We start from the raw sequence: 20814 nt of genomic DNA on the forward strand, positions 1-20814 counted from the left end.
CCTGCCTCAAACAAGCGAAAGAAGCAGCCACAGCTCTAATGTAATGTGGTCAGATTGAATAGACTGTTTAATACACCAGGAAATAGTCTGAGAAGAAACCGTATGCCCCATATTATTCTTGACATACATAACAAACAGTCTAGACATTTTACAAAAACTCTTAGTTCTGTCCAAATAATATGCAAGCGCCCTTTGGGCATCCAGTTGGTGGAAGACAGATTCCCCTTTATTAGAATGTAATTTAGGGGAGAAAATACCCACTACCTTAAGCAAGAACCAAGGATCAGGTATAAGAATTACCTTGTATCTATTAAAGGAAGTAAAAAGGTGAATCAGCCTTGACCCAAGTCACTCACTCCCCTGGCTGATGTAATGGCAATAATGAAGACAGTTTTGAAAGGCAAATAATAAAATGAACACTCTGCCAAAGGCTCAAATGGAGGTTTTAACTCTGCTCAACTCTGCTCAAATGGTCAAAACCAAATTATGTCCCCAAAAGGGGCAGGATCTCTCACAGGAGGATACATGTTTTATAAACCTTCCATGAGCTTCTTTACTGGAAACATGAACAGTAATCTACCACCAACCAACGTATGATCCGTGGAGATGGCTGCCAAATGAACTTTTAACAATGAATTAGACAACACGTTAAGTATTCCAGAACACAAGGGATGGAAGACAGTAGGGGAATCAGACTTCCCATGCATCCATCCCTGAAATCTGTAGTTTCTACTGGACTGTTTTTTTACAACTAACTAGTATGCCCTGCACAGATGACAAACATAACTGCTCAAGAATAGACAGAGTCAAATCCCAGTCACTAAAGCCATCAAGTACAGGGACTGCAGGTGCAGATAAAAGATCCTCCTCCTGGGACAGACTGAGGACAGAGGAAGACGCATGAATGAGATAAGCAAACCACTGTTGATGTTGCCACGCTGGGGCAACGAGTATCACCCATGCCCTGTCCTGACGTATCTTCCTTACTGCCTTCTGTATCAAGGGAAAGGCAAACACCAGACCCTTCCCCGCAGTGCAGAAGGAAAGCATCCAACAAGGACTGACTGTCCCGGCCCATTCTGGAACAGAAACAGTGGCATTTCCTGTTGGGTCGCGTCATGAGCAAGTCCACAACTGGCTGACCCCACCTCAAAAATACAGTTTGAACTACCTTATCCTTTAAGGACCACCTGTGCATCTGAGAGCCATCTCTGCTCAGGTGATCTGCAACTACATTGTTCTCAACTGCCAGATGTAGTGCAATGGGATGAATGTCATGGCAGATACACCAATCCCATAACTTGGTCACCTCCACACACAAGGGGGCGGAATGAGTTCTCCCATTTGTCAATATAATACATTACCAATGTATCGTCCGTCATTACGTCCACAACCTTCCCTTGCAGAATACAGAGGAATGATTTGAGAGTCAAAACCCAGTTCCAGTATGCTGATGTGCAATGCTCTCTCCAGGGATGACCAGAGCCCTCAAACTGTCAAGTAATTCAGGTGTGCCCTGTTTGACCACCAGTCTGGACATACTATAAGGTGGTGAGGCATGATGATCATAATTGAAAGCTTTCCCAACTTGGGCTAGGGACCCAGGACATCCAGTGCTGAATGGGTCTCATTCTCAGCTGTGCAGAATCCATAGGTAGTGACTGCCATAAAACCCATAAGAAACCTTGCCCCTCTGTATAGAACAACTTCAAATCTTTAATATACTCTAATTTTTAGAAACCTGTGGTCTCGCAGAAAAACTCTCTCTTCTACAGAGTTTAATATGGCCCCTTTAAAGGGAATCCTTTGAGTAGGACAGAAAGAATCCTAGGTCTGAAAGAAGTTTGGTCATGGGGGCTACGTGGCTCATCAGATCCTCATGCACAGTTGCCTTTAGCAGCTAATCATCCAAGAAGAGGTAAATGAAAATACCCTCATTCCTTAAATGAGACACTACTGCAGAAAGACATTTTGTACATATTCTGGGTGCCAAGGAAAAGCTAAATGGGAGCACCTTGTACTGGAAATGGTATCCAGCCATCACGAAATCAGAGATACTTGAGATGATTTTGACAAATTGCAATATGAAAATGCTAAACTAAGGGTACGTCTACACTTACCTCCGGGTCCGGCGGCAGGCAATCGATGTTCTGGGATCGATTTATCGCATCTGCTCTAGACGCGATAAATCGATCCCGGAAGTGCTCGCCGTCGACGCCGGTACTCCAGCTTGGCGAGAGGAGTACGCGGCATCGACGGGGGAGCCTCCCTGCCGCGTCTGGACCCACGGTAAGTTCGGACTAAGGTACTTCGAATTCAGCTACGTTATTAACGTAGCTGAATTTGCATACCTTAGTCCGAAGTGGGGGGTTAGTGTGGACCAGGCCTAACTCTTAGAAGAGAAGACTTTGCCTCTGAGGACATCAGAGGGTTTCACATCCACCCAGGCATGCGGTTAGGCAGAATGGAGGTGGGAGGGCACTTTGCCACCTTTGTAGCCTCACACTCAGTATGTGGGGTATGCTGAGGAAAGGGGTGGGGCCACAGGAGCCCCCTAGCTACACTGCTAGAAAAAAGGGTTCTACCAAAAGGTGGCACAATATTTCATAAGTAGGAATATACAGAGCTACTCAAAGTGCATTTGCAATATCACACCAGTGTCAAAACAGCAACTGTGAGAAGCAGACTTTTTAATCCTTACAGACTTACAGACAATCCTCAGACCCTGATATTGGATTGAGTTTGCAAGTCCTGCACACAGAAAAGACCCATCATTAGCATAGCACTAATAGCCATCTCTCTTCCCCATAGTCAATATACAGGGTCAATATGCAGTCCTGTTGTTTTTCCGTTCGGGCAGCCAAAAGTGTTCATTTACCAGATGAAAAGCTGACTCACCATTGCTGAACATTTCATCATCTGTAAGTTGACCATCTTTGGCATAAAGAACTCCAAACTTAAAATTTACACAGCCCTGAGAAATAAAAACAGGGATATAGAGTGTTAATCAGGAAAGGTCAGCAAATGTACTTTTCTTATAATTTTTCCACTAAGGATTTGTATACAAGTCCTACTTATGGAAATATATAGCCCATATCCTTGTGTTACACAAATACCACTTTTATATTTTTCTCCACTAATTTATCTTTGGGTCATATAATGAAATTCTATTTATTTACTTAAATGTATTCACAATGGAACTTACAGACAATCTTCAGCTTTGCACGCTCCACTGTGCCTCATATTACAGTCCTTGTTACAAGAAATGACTGGTTTCTCAGTTATTACAAATAAAGGGGAACTTATTCTAAATGCAAAGCTAATATTCGCTGAATGGGTTTTGTGAGTTCAAAGTGATCAGTTTACACTTACCTCTTGCTCTTCAAGAACCAGTAAATCCTGTTTAAAAAAAAAAAAAGCCTGGTTAGCACCCTGACAAACAAAGATCTAACCATCTTATTTCCACTTCTTTAAAAATCAAAGTTGTTTTCCTTTTCAAGTGACACTTCAATACACTTCAAGCCACGATGTTTTTTGGCAATGTCACAGAACTGTAATCTGTACTATCATGTCCTGCCACTGCAACTGAGCAACAACTAGTATAATTTATTTCTATAAATAGTGTATTCTAAAACACAAGAGGGAAGAAAACAGTCTCTTTCTTACCTTTTGTATCTCAGGGTGAGGAATTTCCCTAGGGCTTTTTTCAAATTTGTCAAGATTCATGGCACTGAAATGCAATTAAAATAATAGATTTTGTAAGAGAGAAAGGATATTTTTCTATATTAGCCATTTAGTGATACACACCTGCACATAAAGAATTAACTGAATAGCCATTTTATCATATAGGTTTGTATTCTAATGATCTCTTTCCCCAGTGACACTGACTACTGCATGGGCATTTAGAGAAAGAAATGAGTAAGATATTGCATTGCCAGCACGTTAAATCTTAATTTTGTTTGCATATAAAGCTCTGGGCTAAGGAACATCATAGTTATCCTTTTAATATGACACAATAGTGAATTTTGTTTTGTAAACTTTTCCTACGCTTCCTAAAAAGTACCATAAGGGAAGTGAAAATCAAAACACACGGGTGTATTATTAAGTTTGACATAAAACTACAGCCTAAATATGCACAAGCAACACAGGAAAATAGAAAAATAGTCAACTGTATATATAAGAAACATGATAAAACTTTTGTATATGCAGAAAAATACAAAATATGACTTATTAAACAGACAAAAATAACTTGTCCTTATCTACAGCTCTGATTATATTTAATTTTATCCACCCTCTCTCTCCTAGTCTTGTTTTACCCAACAGTTCTGGATTTCACAAAGTGGGAACTGAAGAATTCTTCAACAAAAAAACTTCAAAAATAAACTCAAACGAGAAACTACAGAGCTGAAATTAATTTGCAAACTGGACACCATCAAATTAGGCCTGAACAAAGACTGGGAGTGGATGGGTCACTACAAAAAGTAATTTTCTCTCCCTTGACATTCACCCCTTCTTGTCAACTGTTGAGAATAGGCCACTTCCACCTTAACTGAATTGGCCTCCTTAGCACTGACCCCCCACTTGGTAAAGCAACTCCCATCTTTTCATGCGCTATAATATATATTCTGCTTACTATATTTTTCACCCCATGCATCTGATGAAGTGGGTTTTAGGCCATGAAAGCTTATGCCCAAATGAATTTGTTAGTCTCTAAGGTGCCACAAGGACTCCTCATTGTTTTTGCTGATATAGACTAACATGGCTCCCACTCTGAAATCATATACTAAACGTTATTGCCTCTGAGGACATCAGAGGGTTTAAACGTTAAAATTAACACTGTTAACTATTGCATTTCATATTCTAAACGTTAAAATTAACACTGTTAACTATTGCATTTCATGGATAGGAGGACAAAAGACTAGATGGAGGGCGAGGAGGCCCATGTAAGATGTATACATTACGATGAATAAGACCTTTAACAACACATGGTCTGTCCACAAGCAAGCCCAAGATCACTTCCTCTTGAGCACCAATTAGTAAGTTCCAGTTAGTGCCAAATTTCTAACTTGAAGATATTCTCCCCCCACACACACCCTTTCCCCCCCCCCCCCCCCAAAGGTGCTTAGAGTTGTATTTCTCCATTGCCATAGAGGTTTCACAAGGCTATTACTTGGCATTCTATAGCACCTGGACTGGAGGCATCTTGCATATATGTGCTTTCCTTAAGAACTGTATTCTTTGTTTCACTGTTTTCTACAGCCATAATGGAAAAGAAAACAGAAACAGAAATAAAGCTTCTGACTGACAGAAAAGGAAAATAGGGCACAGACAAATACATTTAATGATAACTCATTTGTGAATATTTACCTTAAAATAGATTTCACTGATAACGTTTTCGTGGGACTGTAAGGGAGGCATATTTTCTGAGTACCCTATAAAGGAAAAATACTAAAAAAAGTTAAATCAAACGCTGAAAACTAAACCAAACTAAAAACCAGGATCCTATCCTCAATGTTATCTAAATATATTTGTTAATTACCTGGAAAAGGGGGAGGAAGAGAGTGATATGACAAAACATGTAGAGGATGCAACATTATTTAGGCTAATCTAGAGTATAATGGAATGTAAGGAACTGCAGGAGGAATTAACAATGTTAGATGATTTAACAGCATGAGCGCTGATGTAGACAACTGCAAGACAGTGCCCATTGAGAGGAACACTTGAACTATGCATACCTGTTAATGGGTTGTAAGTTATCTATAACTACTTAGGAAAAATTGTCACTGTGTACCACTATGGACTGCTAAATTGAACCTTCTCAATGTACAGTGGTAGTCAAAAAAAAGCAAAACAAAATATTATGTTTTATTATAATTATGCCATTTTATAAATTGATAGCATGCCCTTCACCTGGAATACTGTATTCAGTTTTGGCCACTCATCTCAGAATTAAAGAAGTGTTGCAGATAAGGACAATGAAAATGATTAGTAGCATGGATAGATTTCCACAGCAGGAGAGACTAAAAAAATTAAGGCTATTTAAGTTTAGAGAGCCCACATAAGAAGTAACGTCCTACAAGTATAAAAATATTAAATTGTACAGAGAAAGTAAGTCAGGTGCTCCTCTTTACAGTCTCATAATACAAGAATAAAGGGACAGCCAACAAAAATTAAGTCCAGTAAATGAACAAATAGAAGAAAATATTTTTACAAAATGCACTATTCAACTTTGGAACTCAATGTTACAAGATACTGCAGCAATAATCGCAGGGTTAAATAAAATATTATATATTTAGGTGGATAATAAAAATATTCTCAGTTATATTAGCTAGGATAAAAGTTCATGAGGTATATAAATCCTCATGCATCAGGACTTAATCTAATCACTAACTGTCTTGGATTAGGAAAAAAAGTAATAGCATGCCTATAGATGAAGTTAACTACCCATTATGGAGACTCTTAAACCTTCCCATAAAGCATCTGATATTAGCCCCTGTGAAAGATAAGCTACCTGAGTACCTGAACACAAGGGTGGCTTAAGTAGGGCATAGGCACTACAGCCCTGTGTCTGGGACCTCTGCTTCCGGAGACAAGCGATTACAGCAGAATCTGAGCTCTCATTTTATGAAGTTTCTAGTCCCCATGGTTGGGAAGAAAAACTTAAACATGAACTGACTAACTAACACAGTAACATCTCCTTGCGTTTGCAGAGAGCCTGAGACAATAGCTCTGAGAGATTTGAACTACCTCATTCATCTCAATGGGATATTAATCCAAGACCTACTGCTCTGGGGAACTCCATCAACATCCAACCATCAGACGACTGAGCATAGCAGGAGAGAAAAAATGTAATAGGCACCAGCCCATCCAGCTAATCATATACACCCTAAGTGCTGGGAAGTGCTGAGGATGGATTGTCCTTGCTACCATCCTTGCCTATCTAGGGCTAGGACAAGGGCTGGGATCCCATGGACTGTCTATTTAAGTTGGGATCCCATGTTGCTGCCTATACCCCTCTGAGATAGGAAGGGACAGCTGCTATTGCCACTCTAGGTGGGGAGTGGGGTCACAATGCAGAGGCAGTGCTCTGGGAGATGTTTGATTGTTAATTTCAGGATCCATCTCCTGAAATTCCTATAAAACAACTGTATGATAGAGTAGGAGACTGGTCTCCCTCTATATTTTGTCAATGGATCTGGTATCTTCAAATCTCTGGGAACTGTTTCTGGAAGTGCTAGAGGGGACTGAAACTGTACACTGTTCTGCAGATCTGGGGATGGCCAACAAGGGCCTCTCGACGGTGGCATCTTCCAGTCTGGCCAGTAATCCACAACCAAATCCAATTCATAACATTATCCATAATAAGGGTCCTCATGGACTGGTTGAGAGCCAGAGATTCTTCTAAGGATGTACAAACTGCTAGCACCTCCTGCTTGTAATTGTCTACAGATTGCAGATCTGATTCCAGATCCAATCCAGAACACAGAGGCAACAGCAGTGGTCCTGGCACTGGAGAGACTGGTTTACTAGGAGAATCTGAGTTTTAGGAGGTTAAAGCAGAGGCCAGGCATGGTGCTCCTCTACCCTTCTTTTTTCTGACTCTGAAGGTGATTTCCTCTCTCTCAATTCTTCACTTCCTGCATCCAATTAAGGTGGAGGCATCAGATCCGAGTGACAGTTGTTAGCACAACGGTAACAGGAGATTGGGTAAGACGACTGGAACCGACATGTAGATCTGGCACAACATTCATAATTTCTAATTGTGTTGCTGATGATAAATACAGATCCTTCAATTTCTGGTTTGAATATGACAAACATAGGCTATGTCTACACTACCGCAGTAAGTCAACCTACGCTATCCAACTCCAGCTACGTGAATAACATAGCTGGAGTCAACGTACCTTAGGTCAAGTTACCGCAGGGTCTACACCACGGGAAAATCTCCCGTCGACTTACCTTACTCTTCTCGTCGGGGGTAGAGTACAGGGATCGACTGGAGATCAATCTGCAGTCGATTTGGCGGGTCTTTACTAGACCCGCTAAATCGACCTCCAGTTAATCAATCTCAGAGCATCTATCCCTGCTGAAGTGTAGACCTGCCCATAATTGAGTTTGTAATAATATTTGCTACTTCATTCGAGTGTTTTTTCACTCTGCTTGCAGAATTTTTATGTGCTAAGTCTACTTGGTTCTAAGATTTCCGGTTCTGAGGAGGTTCTTATTCATGGGTTAGCTGTGCTCACACTGGCCGTTTCTACTGGGCTATTTTTAGATTTCTCATCCATGGATTTAGGATCCTTTCTAGGTATCTTCTTATGGGTCAGAACCAAAGAGGATGGTTGAATTGATGATGTTATGCCAAGCCCACTCCCAGCAAGTGTATATTGGCTTCTTTGTGTATGCAGTTGCCTACTCGTTTCTTTAAGAAGTGTGTTGCTTGTTTTGGAGCTTTTCCGCAGGTGTGGCTTGTGCTTTTTAAAAAAAAATTCCCTCCAGAGAACATGATTGGCTCCCAGTTGCGCAATCTGCTAAATAAAAAGCTTTAAAGGGCTGCTTGTGGTTCATTTTTTCCTTTCACTTTCAGGTTTCTCCTGCGTGTGCTTGCGGAGCTACTGGCTGCCTCTCTCCACGTGGCTGGATGATAATTCCCCACAGATGTATCCAGAACCGAAGCTAGTCTATGCATCTTCTTGGAATTTTGACTGTTGTGCTGGATTAAGCAGGCTTTAGCACTTCTTGAAGGAGTAAAACCTGAAGCCTGTTTTGTCTCTGTCCTCACTCCTGGCTTTTTGATCTTCAGATCTGCCATCAGGATTTCTTCCAGAATGGAACCAATGCTTGAAGAAGTTATACTATCTAATACTAAAAATCTATTTTAATAAAACCTTATACTAAATAACTATAAACAATAGCTATATCTGAAGCCTAATAAAATAGTTATCTTGAAGAAAGATTTAGACCCCAGGGTCAGTCTGGTTCCCAATCCACCACTGCTGGTGCTGGAAGAGACTGAGGCAGTCAGAGTGCCAAACCTTCATTTGTAGCCTAGCCCCTAGGACCGGGGTCTCAAACTCAATTTACCTTAGGGCCAGTGCCAGTCCTCAAATCCTCCCAGAGGGCCAATAATGTCACTGAAGATGTGTTCAGAAAAGAAAACATTTATATTGTATTTTTTATTTTGAATTACTTAGAAATAATAAAACTGTCATACAACTTTATACAATTCTTCACCTGCCAGAGAGATGTTAGTGTTTGCCAGACACCTGGCAATGCTTCAGTCCTGTCAGTTTGTTGATGTCTGGCCTCAGTAACTGAGCAGTTGAAACCTTCAGGATTGCAGGAAAGTGTGCATCAGACAGTTGTGTTCAGTATTTATATTCATTGTGGAAAAAGTGACGCTGCCTCCATGGCTGACTCTGCCCGACAACTAGTGATGGTATCTCTGTCCCTCTCACCCAGCCAATGGCAGCTGCAGGGGACGGTGCCTGCAGCAGACATTGCCGGCAGCGTGGCTGCATGTGTCTCTCCTCCGCAGTCCACAGTGGGAGGTTCTTGGGCCGCAGATGGCCCGCGGGCCGGGACTTTGAGACCCCTACTCTAGAACTTCATGATGGTGAGGGAATGGGCAGACAAGGGCCTGAGAGTCCTCCAACAGGCACTATGAGTAAGGTTCCATCTCTGCTACAAACTGTCAGTGCATCCTACAAAAGGCAATATGCAGAGATCACTTGAAGGAGAGCCATATGTTGTAAACATCTTACAAGCTTTTACACACAATTCAGGAAAAAAAAAGAGGGAGAGGAAATCAGAGAGCAGCTAACAGTAACTCTGAAAGAAAAATATCAGCCCTCTAAACTGGGGGCCACACTGTACCTATTAGTACTGGCCCACTCTGGCAGTGGAATGGAGCTGCAATGCCTTAGGAAGAACTCTGGGAAGCACAATTCAGCTTGGTGCTCTTAGGAATATATGTTCTCCAAGGAATGTAATAAGTTCCATAGACTGTGTGAAGGGGAATGGGGCCATGGCCCCACCTTTTCTGTGTCCCCCTTTGGAAAGGAGGCAGTACCAGGGAGCATATATTTTGCTGTTGCAATGCATATTATTTTGACCTTTCAAAAGCGTGTTTATTCTTCATAGTAGGGTCAAGAGCATAATAGATCACATTATGATGCTGAGACACTACATGGTTATGCCAGGGAGACAATAAGGAGAAGGTGCCTCCCTTCCACTTACATCTCCTATACAGGGGGACAAACACAATCCAGCTGGTTATGTTCCCAGCCCTATCACAAAGAAAATAAATACATTTTTTAGAATCACAAAACACAATACAACAGCAAAATATTTTACAGAAAAATAAAGACCGAAGAACTTGTCTCAGTTTTCGTCCTGGTGCTGGAAGAAAACATTCCATTGACATAAAGCCATTTAGTAGGTTTCTGTAAAGCTATTTAAAGTGGACTTAATAGACTCCCAGAGACATCTTTGCTGACCTTACACTTTAATTTTGATTCTGCATAAAACCACTGATATTCTTTTGACTTGTAAGATGGCATGAGGTTTATTATTTACTTTATCTCAATAGTTCCTGAACACACGGTGGAGTTTTACAGTCATTTACTAACCCACAGAAGGAAATCCTACAAGGCTCACACCTAGACCACATCAGTTCTGTGCTGTAGAACTCTAACTATTGTATACCTGCTCCTGAAAATTTAGAAGAGTTGATCAAATGGTTGCTGAATGGCAAATGTTCCCACAGTGCTTATTTTGAGTACATATTCAGTCATTTTATGTAGTGGATGTCATATAGTATCACACAATAGGTGGGTACAGCAAGGGCATAATCTTGTTTCAAACTCATCCTGGGAGGTTACCAAAATTCATTAAAAAGTTACCACTAAAATTGTTATTTGGAAGACTATTTCTGTGAGTAAAGGTTTTATTGGCTAATGATCACATCACTAAAGAACCATATCAGATAAATAACAAAAGAAAAACCAAGGAAACTCAAGAGTTTTTATTTATTTGCAGCTGATGTTCATATGTAGCACTTCTGATGACAAACACAGGACTATTAAGGCATCCAGTAGGATCAAACACTCACAAGCAAAACTATATAATCTGTACACTGTCCAGCTTTTCTCCTATATGCAGTGGGTGCATTAAAAAGTTAATTCCAGTTTTAATTAAATTTCCTATATTTAGAATGGATAATACCACTAAAACCAGTAATATCTTGAGAACTGGAATGAACTTAAATGTGCTCACTGTACTGATTCAGCCGCCATAAATTGCTAATCATTTGGACTAGTGTATTTTGAAGTAACCGACACTTCCATCTGTCATCATATTTTTACTGTACAATAGGGGAGTCTAAAGTGCAGAATGAAGAGAACATTCCCCCCTCATGTTATCTCAATTTTTTTTTATTTCCTTTTTGGTGGTTTTATTTTGAATTTTGTTTTTTGTAAAGACAGTCCACTCAAGAGCCAAGAAACATGGAACAAATCAATATGGATGGTGTGATTCCTAGGAAGCAAATACCACCAAGAATTGACCAAAATCTCTTCAGCAATACGCATGAGACAGGAAGTATGTATTTGGGTGATATTCTTTTGATATACTCTCACTGCCTGGGAGTTGTATAAATCTGTCTAATTTTCCTGTTTGCTTTTTTTAGTTTGCATAAATTATTTAAGTGGTTATGTGTTAAGCCACTTTACCAACACTTCATATTTTACAATACCCTTTTCCCTTTAAACCACTTCTACTGCTTCTGCCCAGGTCACTCCCCTCCTTCACTGGCTTCATCTTGCCTTCTTGTCATCATCTATTTCAAGGCCCTTGACAACTACATCCCTGCCTGTATCTCACCTCTCTTCTCCCACTCCCATCTGTCTGCTCTCCTAAGCCACCTTACTAACTAAACACTCTCTTTGTATCCTTCTTCTCTCATCTTTACTTCTCATTTTATGTTATTCCATAGACATGGATCTTCCTCTCTCTCCTTGTGGCCACACATCCACCCTCTATGGATTTGTATATCTTCTTGAAATACAACTTCTGTGAAGCTTTTCAATGATAATTCACTACAATGAATAATTAAAATATGCCCATTTGTGACTGAACTTCTATGCAAGTCATCCAACATATTGACAGTCCAAACTGTATGATCTCGCTAAATGCAGAATGGAAGGTCCTTGGAGTAGGGACCATTCCTTCTCCTATGTTTTATATAAAGCTATCCTCACTGACAGTGCTCAGAAATAGTAAATACTTAAAAATAAGCGAGTTTAATACCTAGTTAATGACCTTTAGGCGGTCAGCAGGGAATCCAAAGGTTTCCTGTAGGTGAAGGAAGCCAGGATGACAAAAAAATTAGCATCTGGACACATGAACCCTACAGAGAAGATTTGTTTGCATTCTCTTCTGGGCTTACTCATACCATATATGTATCTCCTGTGGTAACCACAGCACAGTAGCTATGGAAAAATGTTAAGAATTCAGTGGTACAACTGAGGGAAGGAAATGCCCTAAAAAACCATGGAGAGCAGGCAGACAGGCAACAATTAGTATTTGTTCCTTACTGTTTTTTTCCAGAGAATTGAGCGGTATTGAGGGACACGTTGATTGTTTTGGTTGGAGAGCACGACAGACAGAAAAAAAGGGTTCTTCTCTGCATCTGTACCTATGTAATTCTGATGAACTGAAAAGGAAACATGAAAAGTGAAAAACAATTATACAAGGAAAAATCAATTGTTACAAAAGGAACTACATTGTTAGTAGGTTTCCAGCAGCATATTGCCAAAATCTCCTTACTCATTTTTCCCACTGATGAAACCCTTGTCCATGTACTGTGATCTCCTGCCTTGATTAAAATAACCTTCTCTTGTTCAATCTCTCTGCCACTCCTCCAGTTTCCACCACTCCACCACCCTCTGAATTCTTCTACTTATTGCATCTAGTTTGAGTTCCTCATTCTAGCAGGTCCTATAATAATCTCACAGTCACATTTTCCTCTGAACTCTCTCAAGCCCCACTAAACACTTTCCATTCCTTTTGCTTACTCTGTCCTTTGTCCCTTTCTCTACTCTTGGTTTTGTTCTCTCCGTCATGCTGCTCACTGCACCTGGAACAGTGTCCCTGATGTGGGTAGCAATTTCAGTGTGTATGCCCAGTCCCAGAGTACACAACATCTGCATTTAACATTTGGTCTATTCTGGTCAAGAATGGCTTTACTGAAGCCTAATAAAACAAATAAGGATGCCATTGATTTTAAGAAAGAAACATGATTTGAAAAAATGTTTTTAAATTATGAAAGGTCTGATGTTTTAAATACACACAGAAAGGTCATAGAATTCATAATTATGGTTCCAACAGCAACTATGCCTAAGTCACCTTACCACAATATTAAATATTATACATTATATATTTACAAACTTGTTGAGCTTCCGTTTCTGTGGGAAACAACTTTAAAATTCCAATCTTTTGTACATTTAAAATCTCAACTATAAATTGTTTTTGCATTTAATTACAGCAAGTTAAGGTTCCTACAGCATTAACTCAGATGTATTTTTGTTTTTCTATTCAAATGTGTATCTGTCATATTAATGTCATTATGTACATCATAATATACAGAGTATGTACAATATGACCATATTAACTGTGTTATAACCTTAATATTTTTCAAGTTCCTGGCTTTTTGCAATTATAATTGTAAACTTAATGCTGCCTTGAAGATTCCATTTAACATGTAATAACTGACAAAACATTAATAGTAGGCAGCTGGTGTTATGGACTCAAGATGCATCATACAAAGGAGATGCCCGCTTCAGTGGAAGTTTTAATGATTTTAAGGTCTAAAATGTTTGAGAAAAGGCTGAAAATTTAGCCTAGAGAAAAGAAGGCTGGGGTGTAGGTGTGTAAGACATGAGAACAGTCTTCAAATATGTAAAAGGTTGTTATCAGAGGATGGTGATCAATTATTCTCTATGTCCACTGAAGGTAGGACAAGAAGTAATTGTCCATCTGCAGCAAGGAAGTTTTAGGTTAGATATTATGAAACACTTTCTAAATATAAGGATAGTTAAGTACCAGACTAGGTTATCAAGGGATGTTATGGAATCATAGAATCATAGAATCATAGAATATCAGAGTTGGAAGGGACCTCAAGAGGTCATCTAGTCCAACCCCCTGCTCAAAGCAGGACCAATTCCCAGCTAAATCATCCCAGCCAAGGCTTTGTCAAGCCGGGCCTTAAAAACCTCCAAGGAAGGAGACTCCACCACCTCCCTAGGTAACGCATTCCAGTGTTTCACCACCCTCCTAGTGAAATAGTTTTTCCTGATATCCAACCTGGACCTCCCCCACTGCAACTTGAGACCATTGCTCCTTGTTCTGTCATCTGCCACCACTGAGAACAGCCGAGCTCCATCCTCTTTGGAACCCCCCTTCAGGTAGTTGAAGGCTGCTATCAAATCCCCCCTCATTCTTCTCTTCTGGAGACTAAACAATCCCAGTTCTCTCAGCCTCTCCTCATAAGTCATGTGCTCCAGACCCCTAATCATTTTTGTTGCCCTCCGCTGGACTCTTTCCAATTTTTCCACATCCTTCTTGTAGTGTGGGGCCCAAAACTGGACACAGTATTCCAGATGAGGCCTCACCAATGTCGAATAAAGGGGAACGATCACGTTCCTCGATCTGCTGGCAATGCCCCTACTTATACAGCCCAAAATGCCGTTAGCCTTCTTGGCAACAAGAGCACACTGTTGACTCATATCCAGTTTCTCGTCCACTGTGACCCCCAGGTCCTTTTCAGCAGAACTGCTACCTAGCCATTCGGTCCCTAGTCTGTAGCAGTGCATGGGATTCTTCCGTCCTAAGTGCAGGACTCTGCACTTGTCCTTGTTGAACCTCATCAGGTTTTTTTCTGCCCAATCCTCTAATTTGTCTAGGTCCCTCTGTATCCGATCCCTACCCTCTAGTGTATCTACCACGCCTCCTAGTTTAGTGTCATCTGCAAACTTGCTGAGAGTGCAGTCCACACCATCCTCCAGATCATTAATAAAGATATTAAACAAAACCGGCCCCAGGACCGACCCTTGGGGCACTCCACTTGAAACCGGCTGCCAACTAGACATGGAGCCATTGATCACTACCCGTTGAGCCCGACGATCTAGCCAGCTTTCTATCCACCTTACAGTCCATTCATCCAGCCCATACTTCTTTAACTTGGTGGCAAGAATACTGTGGGAGACCGTATCAAAAGCTTTGCTAAAGTCAAGAAATAACACATCCACTGCTTTCCCCTCATCCACAGAGCCAGTTATCTCATCATAGAAGGCAATTAGGTTAGTCAGGCACGACTTCCCCTTCGTGAATCCATGCTGACTGTTCCTGATCACTTTCCTCTCCTCTAAATGTTTCATAATTGATTCCTTGAGGACCTGCTCCATGATTTTTCCAGGGACTGGAATCCTTAGTACTGGAGGTGTTTAAGAACAGGTTAGACAAACACCTGTCAGGGAAGGTGTAGGTATCCATAATACTGCCTCAGTGTGAGGGAATGGACTAGATGGCCTCTTGAGGTCCCTTCCATCCCTACATGTCTATGATTCTATCAATGAGATAACTAACATGAGTAAGGCCACCACAATTTTACCCTAAAATGTGCTAGACACCTACTGAAAATCTGTTCTATGAATAACAATAAATACACTTTTTTTTTTTTACCAATACTATTTGCAGAGAGCAAAGCTGACAAGCAGTCCTGTTTTCACTGTTGCTGAGTCCAAGAGGTTGATCCTCTGTGGAGATCTGATTTCACTATGCAGATACAACTCACCTGCCCTTTAAAACTTGGCTTTCTGGATTTATTATAGTACTGACAGATCATCCACCCTTTATATGTTTATATAAATAGTAACCATGATGCTTTCTTTTAGGAGTGGCCATGACAGCATTAGGTCAAGCCTTTTCTCTCCTCATTGTCTCTCCCCCAAACAGGCCAAACTGAGAATATGTCACTTGCAAAGCAAGCTAATGAACTTGGAAGCGTAACAGTTCCCAAATGTGATAACATGCAGTGCACAACTCCTGCTCTTTCCATTTCTAAAGTTTATAAATTGATATGCTACAGCCAACACCGTTCTTTAATCAGCATTTCCATTGAGTAGTTTCAGTGCTGTGTGCGATTTCAAAAGTAAATATTCAGTTGATCCAACAGCTTCCAAAATACCTCCGAAATTTGGCTTAGGTTATTTTTAAGAACCTGACTTAAAGGACCACTATCAATAGATTCAAATGTTAAAGTTTCTATTTTTCTTGCATCTGTTTGTAAAATGCAAGTAATTTTGAGAGATTTTTTTCCAAGAAAATTTCTTATTTAAAAATATATTTTTCTAGATATCCAGCACTAATAGGCAAATTCAAAACCACCTAGTATGCACAAGGAAGCAGCTATGAACATCCTGCAATAACCAACTGGTGTATACAGCCTAGTCCTAGTGAACATCCCTACAGTAACAAACCAGATTGTGCGTTTTATTTATTTGTTTGTATGTACTGAGGTAGTGCTTAGGAGCCCTTGTCATGGACATTGTGCTAAGCACTGTAGAAACACAAGCAACAGAAAGGTAAAAATGATTTTCAGAAATAGATGTTTACAATTTCAGGCTGTGTATTAGAAAACAAAATGAATAGAAGAAAGACTCTTGCAAACACATTAAGAAATCCTGACTCTGTCAACAACTTTAAAAGACTTAATGAAGAAAGCATGGAAATCAAAAACTTGCTGCAGAGCCTCACTACCAAGAGCAATGGTTTAAATTTAGAAGAGGTAAGAGAAAATTTATTGAGGAATTGCAACTTCAAGGGGAAGAGAGGGATTTTTTTTGTTTTGTTCTGTAAAGTTTATGTTTCAAGTCTCTCAAACTACAGGATTCTGCCATCTCAGTTCTTTCCTATAAAATCTGTGAAGAAAAGCCATTTCCGCTGATTTCCCTTAAAGTCTTTTGCAAATATGCCCTCTCGCAAAATACTGCTACGTTATAGGGAGTGACATAATTGCTATTTTTAGACTTACAGGGCCAAGTAAGGGCCTAAATGACTAACCTAGTGAGATCCTGGCAACTCAATGGACCAGTTCTGGAAGATATTTTGTGAAAAAGAACAAGAACAATTGAGTAAGCCACTTCAGATATGATATAAACTAACCTGAACCTTCACTCAAGTCTTAACTGGGCCTCAACTTTTCCTGATGTGCAATTAACTTAGCCTTCAACAATTCACATACACTTCAAGTGTATTTCCTTATTTTGTCTGGGACAAGAAGTAGAAACACAAAAATCCTCAAACAAAAAGTTTTCTGAAAACATTTTTACGTTATAGAAAAGTGAGGAGCACTAGAATTCTTGAAAGAATGTGACAAGACTTCTTGGATTTGGAGCTTCTCTCTCACGTCAATACTAGAAGTTTAGCTTCCAATGGACTGGCAGTAAAGTCTGCAGTGCAGTGAATGATTACAGCTTTAGTGACCAAATACTACCATGTGCTTATCCTGGATTGTATTGTGCCCACAATAACATCAGAAGCTAAGCTCTTTGGGGCATGGAACAACCTGTCTGCCTCAGTCCATCTTCTGTACAGCACTGCACACACCGAAGGTGCAATATTAATAGTAAGAAATAAAGTCAATCCCATGCACTTTAACAATTGCAATTACTCAAATGTGAAAGGTATTTCTCATTTATTTAAAATCATGTTTAAGCCATTTACAAAAGTGTAATTACCTTTTCCTAGAAAATATTTGAAATACCATCTGGTGTGGTACTCTGGGTTTTCCAAGTGCACATCTGTTCTGCGCCATGTACCTGGGGTGAAATCTGCATTCTGAAGCAGAAACAGAATTGGGAAATTATTAGATTAAACCTTTCCAAATGCAAAGGGTGGGGGAAGGGGGAATAATGCAGGAAAAAAGTCAAGCAAAATTAGCTTAAGTGCACCTGAGGAGTTTGATCCTTATGCCCATTCTTCATTCAAAAGCATGAAGCTGATTTGGAAATCTATTTTAATGCAACTGAAATAAAAATTTCTTACAGCTGGTTTGAATATTGGATTGCTGAATAACTGGAATATTGGTACAGAGTCTCATAGATTGTTCAGGAAAGACAGGCACGGGAAAACAAGGAGGAGATGTTACATTGTAGATCAAGATTGTATACACTTGTTCTGAAGGAGGTGACAGGCAGGCCAGTTAAAACTCTCTGGATGAAGACAAAAAATGGGGGCAACTTCACAGTAGGTATCTACTATAGATCACCAAATCAGGAGGAGAAGGTGGATGAGGCATTTCTCGAACAAATAACAGAAATAACCAAAACACAAGACTGGGTAGTAATGGGGTATTTTAGCGACCTAGATATCTGTTGGAAAAGTAATACAGCAAAACAAAGTGTCCAGTAAGTTCCTGGAATGTGTAGGGGATAACTTCTTGTTTCAGGAGTGGAGGAATTAATTGTGGAGGGGGAAGTACTTTAGACTTGATTCTGACTGATTCTTGAATCTGAAGGTAGAAGGCATCTTGGGTGAAAGTGATCATGTAATGTTTCTAAGGAAAGAAAGAAGTGAGAGCAGCAGAATAAGAAAAATGGACTTAAAAAAGCAAATTTTAACAAGCTCAGAACTATCTATAGGAAAAGGAGTTCCAGAGAGCTGGCAGTTTCTCATAACAGCAAATTATCCCAATGCGAAGGAAAGATAGGTAGAATAGTATGAGGCCAATACGGCTGCATCAGGAGCTCTTTAAAGACCAGAAAATCAAAAAGAAATATTATGAATAGCAGAAACATGGACAAATTGCTGGGAATGAGTACAAAAGAATAGCACAAGCATGTAGGCACAAAATCAGAAAAGTTAAGGCACAAAACGACTTATACCTAGCAAGTGACATAAAAAGCAACAAGAAGAGGTTATTTCAATACATTAGGAGCTAGAGAAAAAACGTAAGTAAAGTGTAGGTCCACAACTTTGCAGGGACGGAGAGCTAATAACTGATGACATCAAAAAAGCTGAGGTGTTTAATTCCTATTTTGCTTACATCTTCACTAAAAAGGCTAATTGTGATCAAATACCTAACCAGATTTAATATTAACAACAAGGGGGAAAGAACACAAGCTAGAATAGGTTAAAGAATAGTTAGATAATTTAGATGTATTCAAATTGGCAGGGCCAGACAAAATTCACCCAAGCATACTTAAGGAACTACATGAAGCAATCTTTGAGAACTTACGAAGGATGTGTGAGGTCCCAGTGGACTAGAGAAGGGCAAACATTGTACTTATCTTTAAAATGGGGAACAAAGAGAAAGTGGAGAATTACAGACCAGTCAGGGTAACTTCAATATCTAGAAAGATAATGGAACAAGTACACAGAGGATAATAGAATGGTGAATAATAGCCAGCATGGATTTGTCAAAAACAAATCATGCCAAACCAACTGAAATTCCTTTGTTGACAAGATTACTGGCCTAATGGATGAGGGGAAGCAACAGCAATGATTTATCGTGATTTTAAGAAGGCTTTTGATACATTCCCACGTTGCATTCACAGAAGCAAACTAGGGAAATATGGTCTAGCTGAAACTACTATTAAGTGGGTGCACAACTGGCTGAAAACACATACTCAAAGAGTAATCAATGGCTTGCTGTCAAACTGGGAGAACCTGTCTACTGGGGTCCTGCAGAGGTGTGTCCTGTGTCCGGTACTATTCAATATTTTCATTAATGACTTGGATAATGGGATGGAGAGTATGTTTATAAAATTTGTGGATGACACCAAGCTAGGAGTGGTTGCAAGTATTCTGGAGGACAAGATCAGAATTCAAATTGACCTTGACAAACTGGAGAATTGGTCTGAAATCAGCAATATGAAATTCGATAAAAACAAGTGCCAAGTACTACATTTAAGAAGGAAAAATCAAATGCACAACTACAACATGGGGAGTAACTGGCTAGGCGGTAATACTGCAGAAGAGGATCTGGGGATGTAGAGGATCACTTACTGAATATGACCCAACGTGATGCAAAAAAGGCTAATATGCTGGGGTGGAACAACAGGAGTGTCATATCTAAAACACTGGAGGTGATTCATTGCTTCAGTCTACTCAGCACTAGTGAGGCCTCAGCTGTGGCTGAGTAGCACTAGTAGGAGGAATACTGTGTCCAGTTTTGGACTCCACACTTTAAGAATGATACAAATTGTAAAGAGTCCAAAGGGCAGCAACAAATATGACAAAAGGTTTAGAGAAACCTGACCTATGACAAAAGCTTAAAAAAAACAGATATGTTTAGTCTTGAGAAAAGACGACTGAAGGGGGAACCTGATAACAGTCTTCAAATATGATAAGAGTTGTTATAAAGAAAACAGTGATCAAATGTTCTTCATGTCCACTGAAGGTAGAACAAGAAATAATCGGCTTAATCTGCAGGAAGGGAGATTCTGGTCAAATATTAAGAAAAATTTTCTGAGTATATCGATAATTAAGTACTAGAATAGGTTACCAAAGCAGGTGTAGAATCCCTGTAATTGGAGATTTTTTAAAGAACAAGTTAGAAAAACACCTGTCAGTGATGATCTATGTATACATAGTCCTATCTCAGAGCAGAGGGATGGACTAAGATAAACTACTGAGGTTCCTTCCAGCCCCTTACATTTCTAGGATTCTATTTCGCTAAATGCTTTCATATCACTTTGGTCTTTTCTCACTGGCTCTCCCCTGGAACCACTGAGTTTTGATGACCCTTTAACATTC

The 20814-nt window shown here is 39.9% G+C and overlaps 1 protein-coding gene across 16 annotated transcripts in view; it reads right to left on the reverse strand.

Annotated features, from left to right (window-relative positions):
- GARNL3 (GTPase activating Rap/RanGAP domain like 3) overlaps nucleotides 1-20814 on the reverse strand; it is a 236060-nt gene that overhangs the window by 104754 nt on the left and 110492 nt on the right. For all 16 annotated transcript variants that reach the window (XR_004643325.1, XR_004643326.1, XR_004643327.1 and 13 more), the window contains 6 exons: nucleotides 17796-17895; nucleotides 12594-12712; nucleotides 5368-5432; nucleotides 3667-3730; nucleotides 3373-3399; nucleotides 2899-2974 (listed from right to left, as the gene is read on the reverse strand). Coding sequence is in view for 13 of the 16 variants with exons in the window: in XM_034752047.1 (XP_034607938.1) it covers nucleotides 2899-2974; nucleotides 3373-3399; nucleotides 3667-3730; nucleotides 5368-5432; nucleotides 12594-12712; nucleotides 17796-17895 (451 nt within the window). In the remaining 3 variants the exon portion in view is untranslated. The remainder of the gene's footprint in view (nucleotides 1-2898; nucleotides 2975-3372; nucleotides 3400-3666; nucleotides 3731-5367; nucleotides 5433-12593; nucleotides 12713-17795; nucleotides 17896-20814) is intronic.

The sequence above is a fragment of the Trachemys scripta genome, chromosome 17 (genome assembly GCF_013100865.1).
Source record: "Trachemys scripta elegans isolate TJP31775 chromosome 17, CAS_Tse_1.0, whole genome shotgun sequence".
NCBI lineage: Eukaryota > Metazoa > Chordata > Testudines > Emydidae > Trachemys > Trachemys scripta.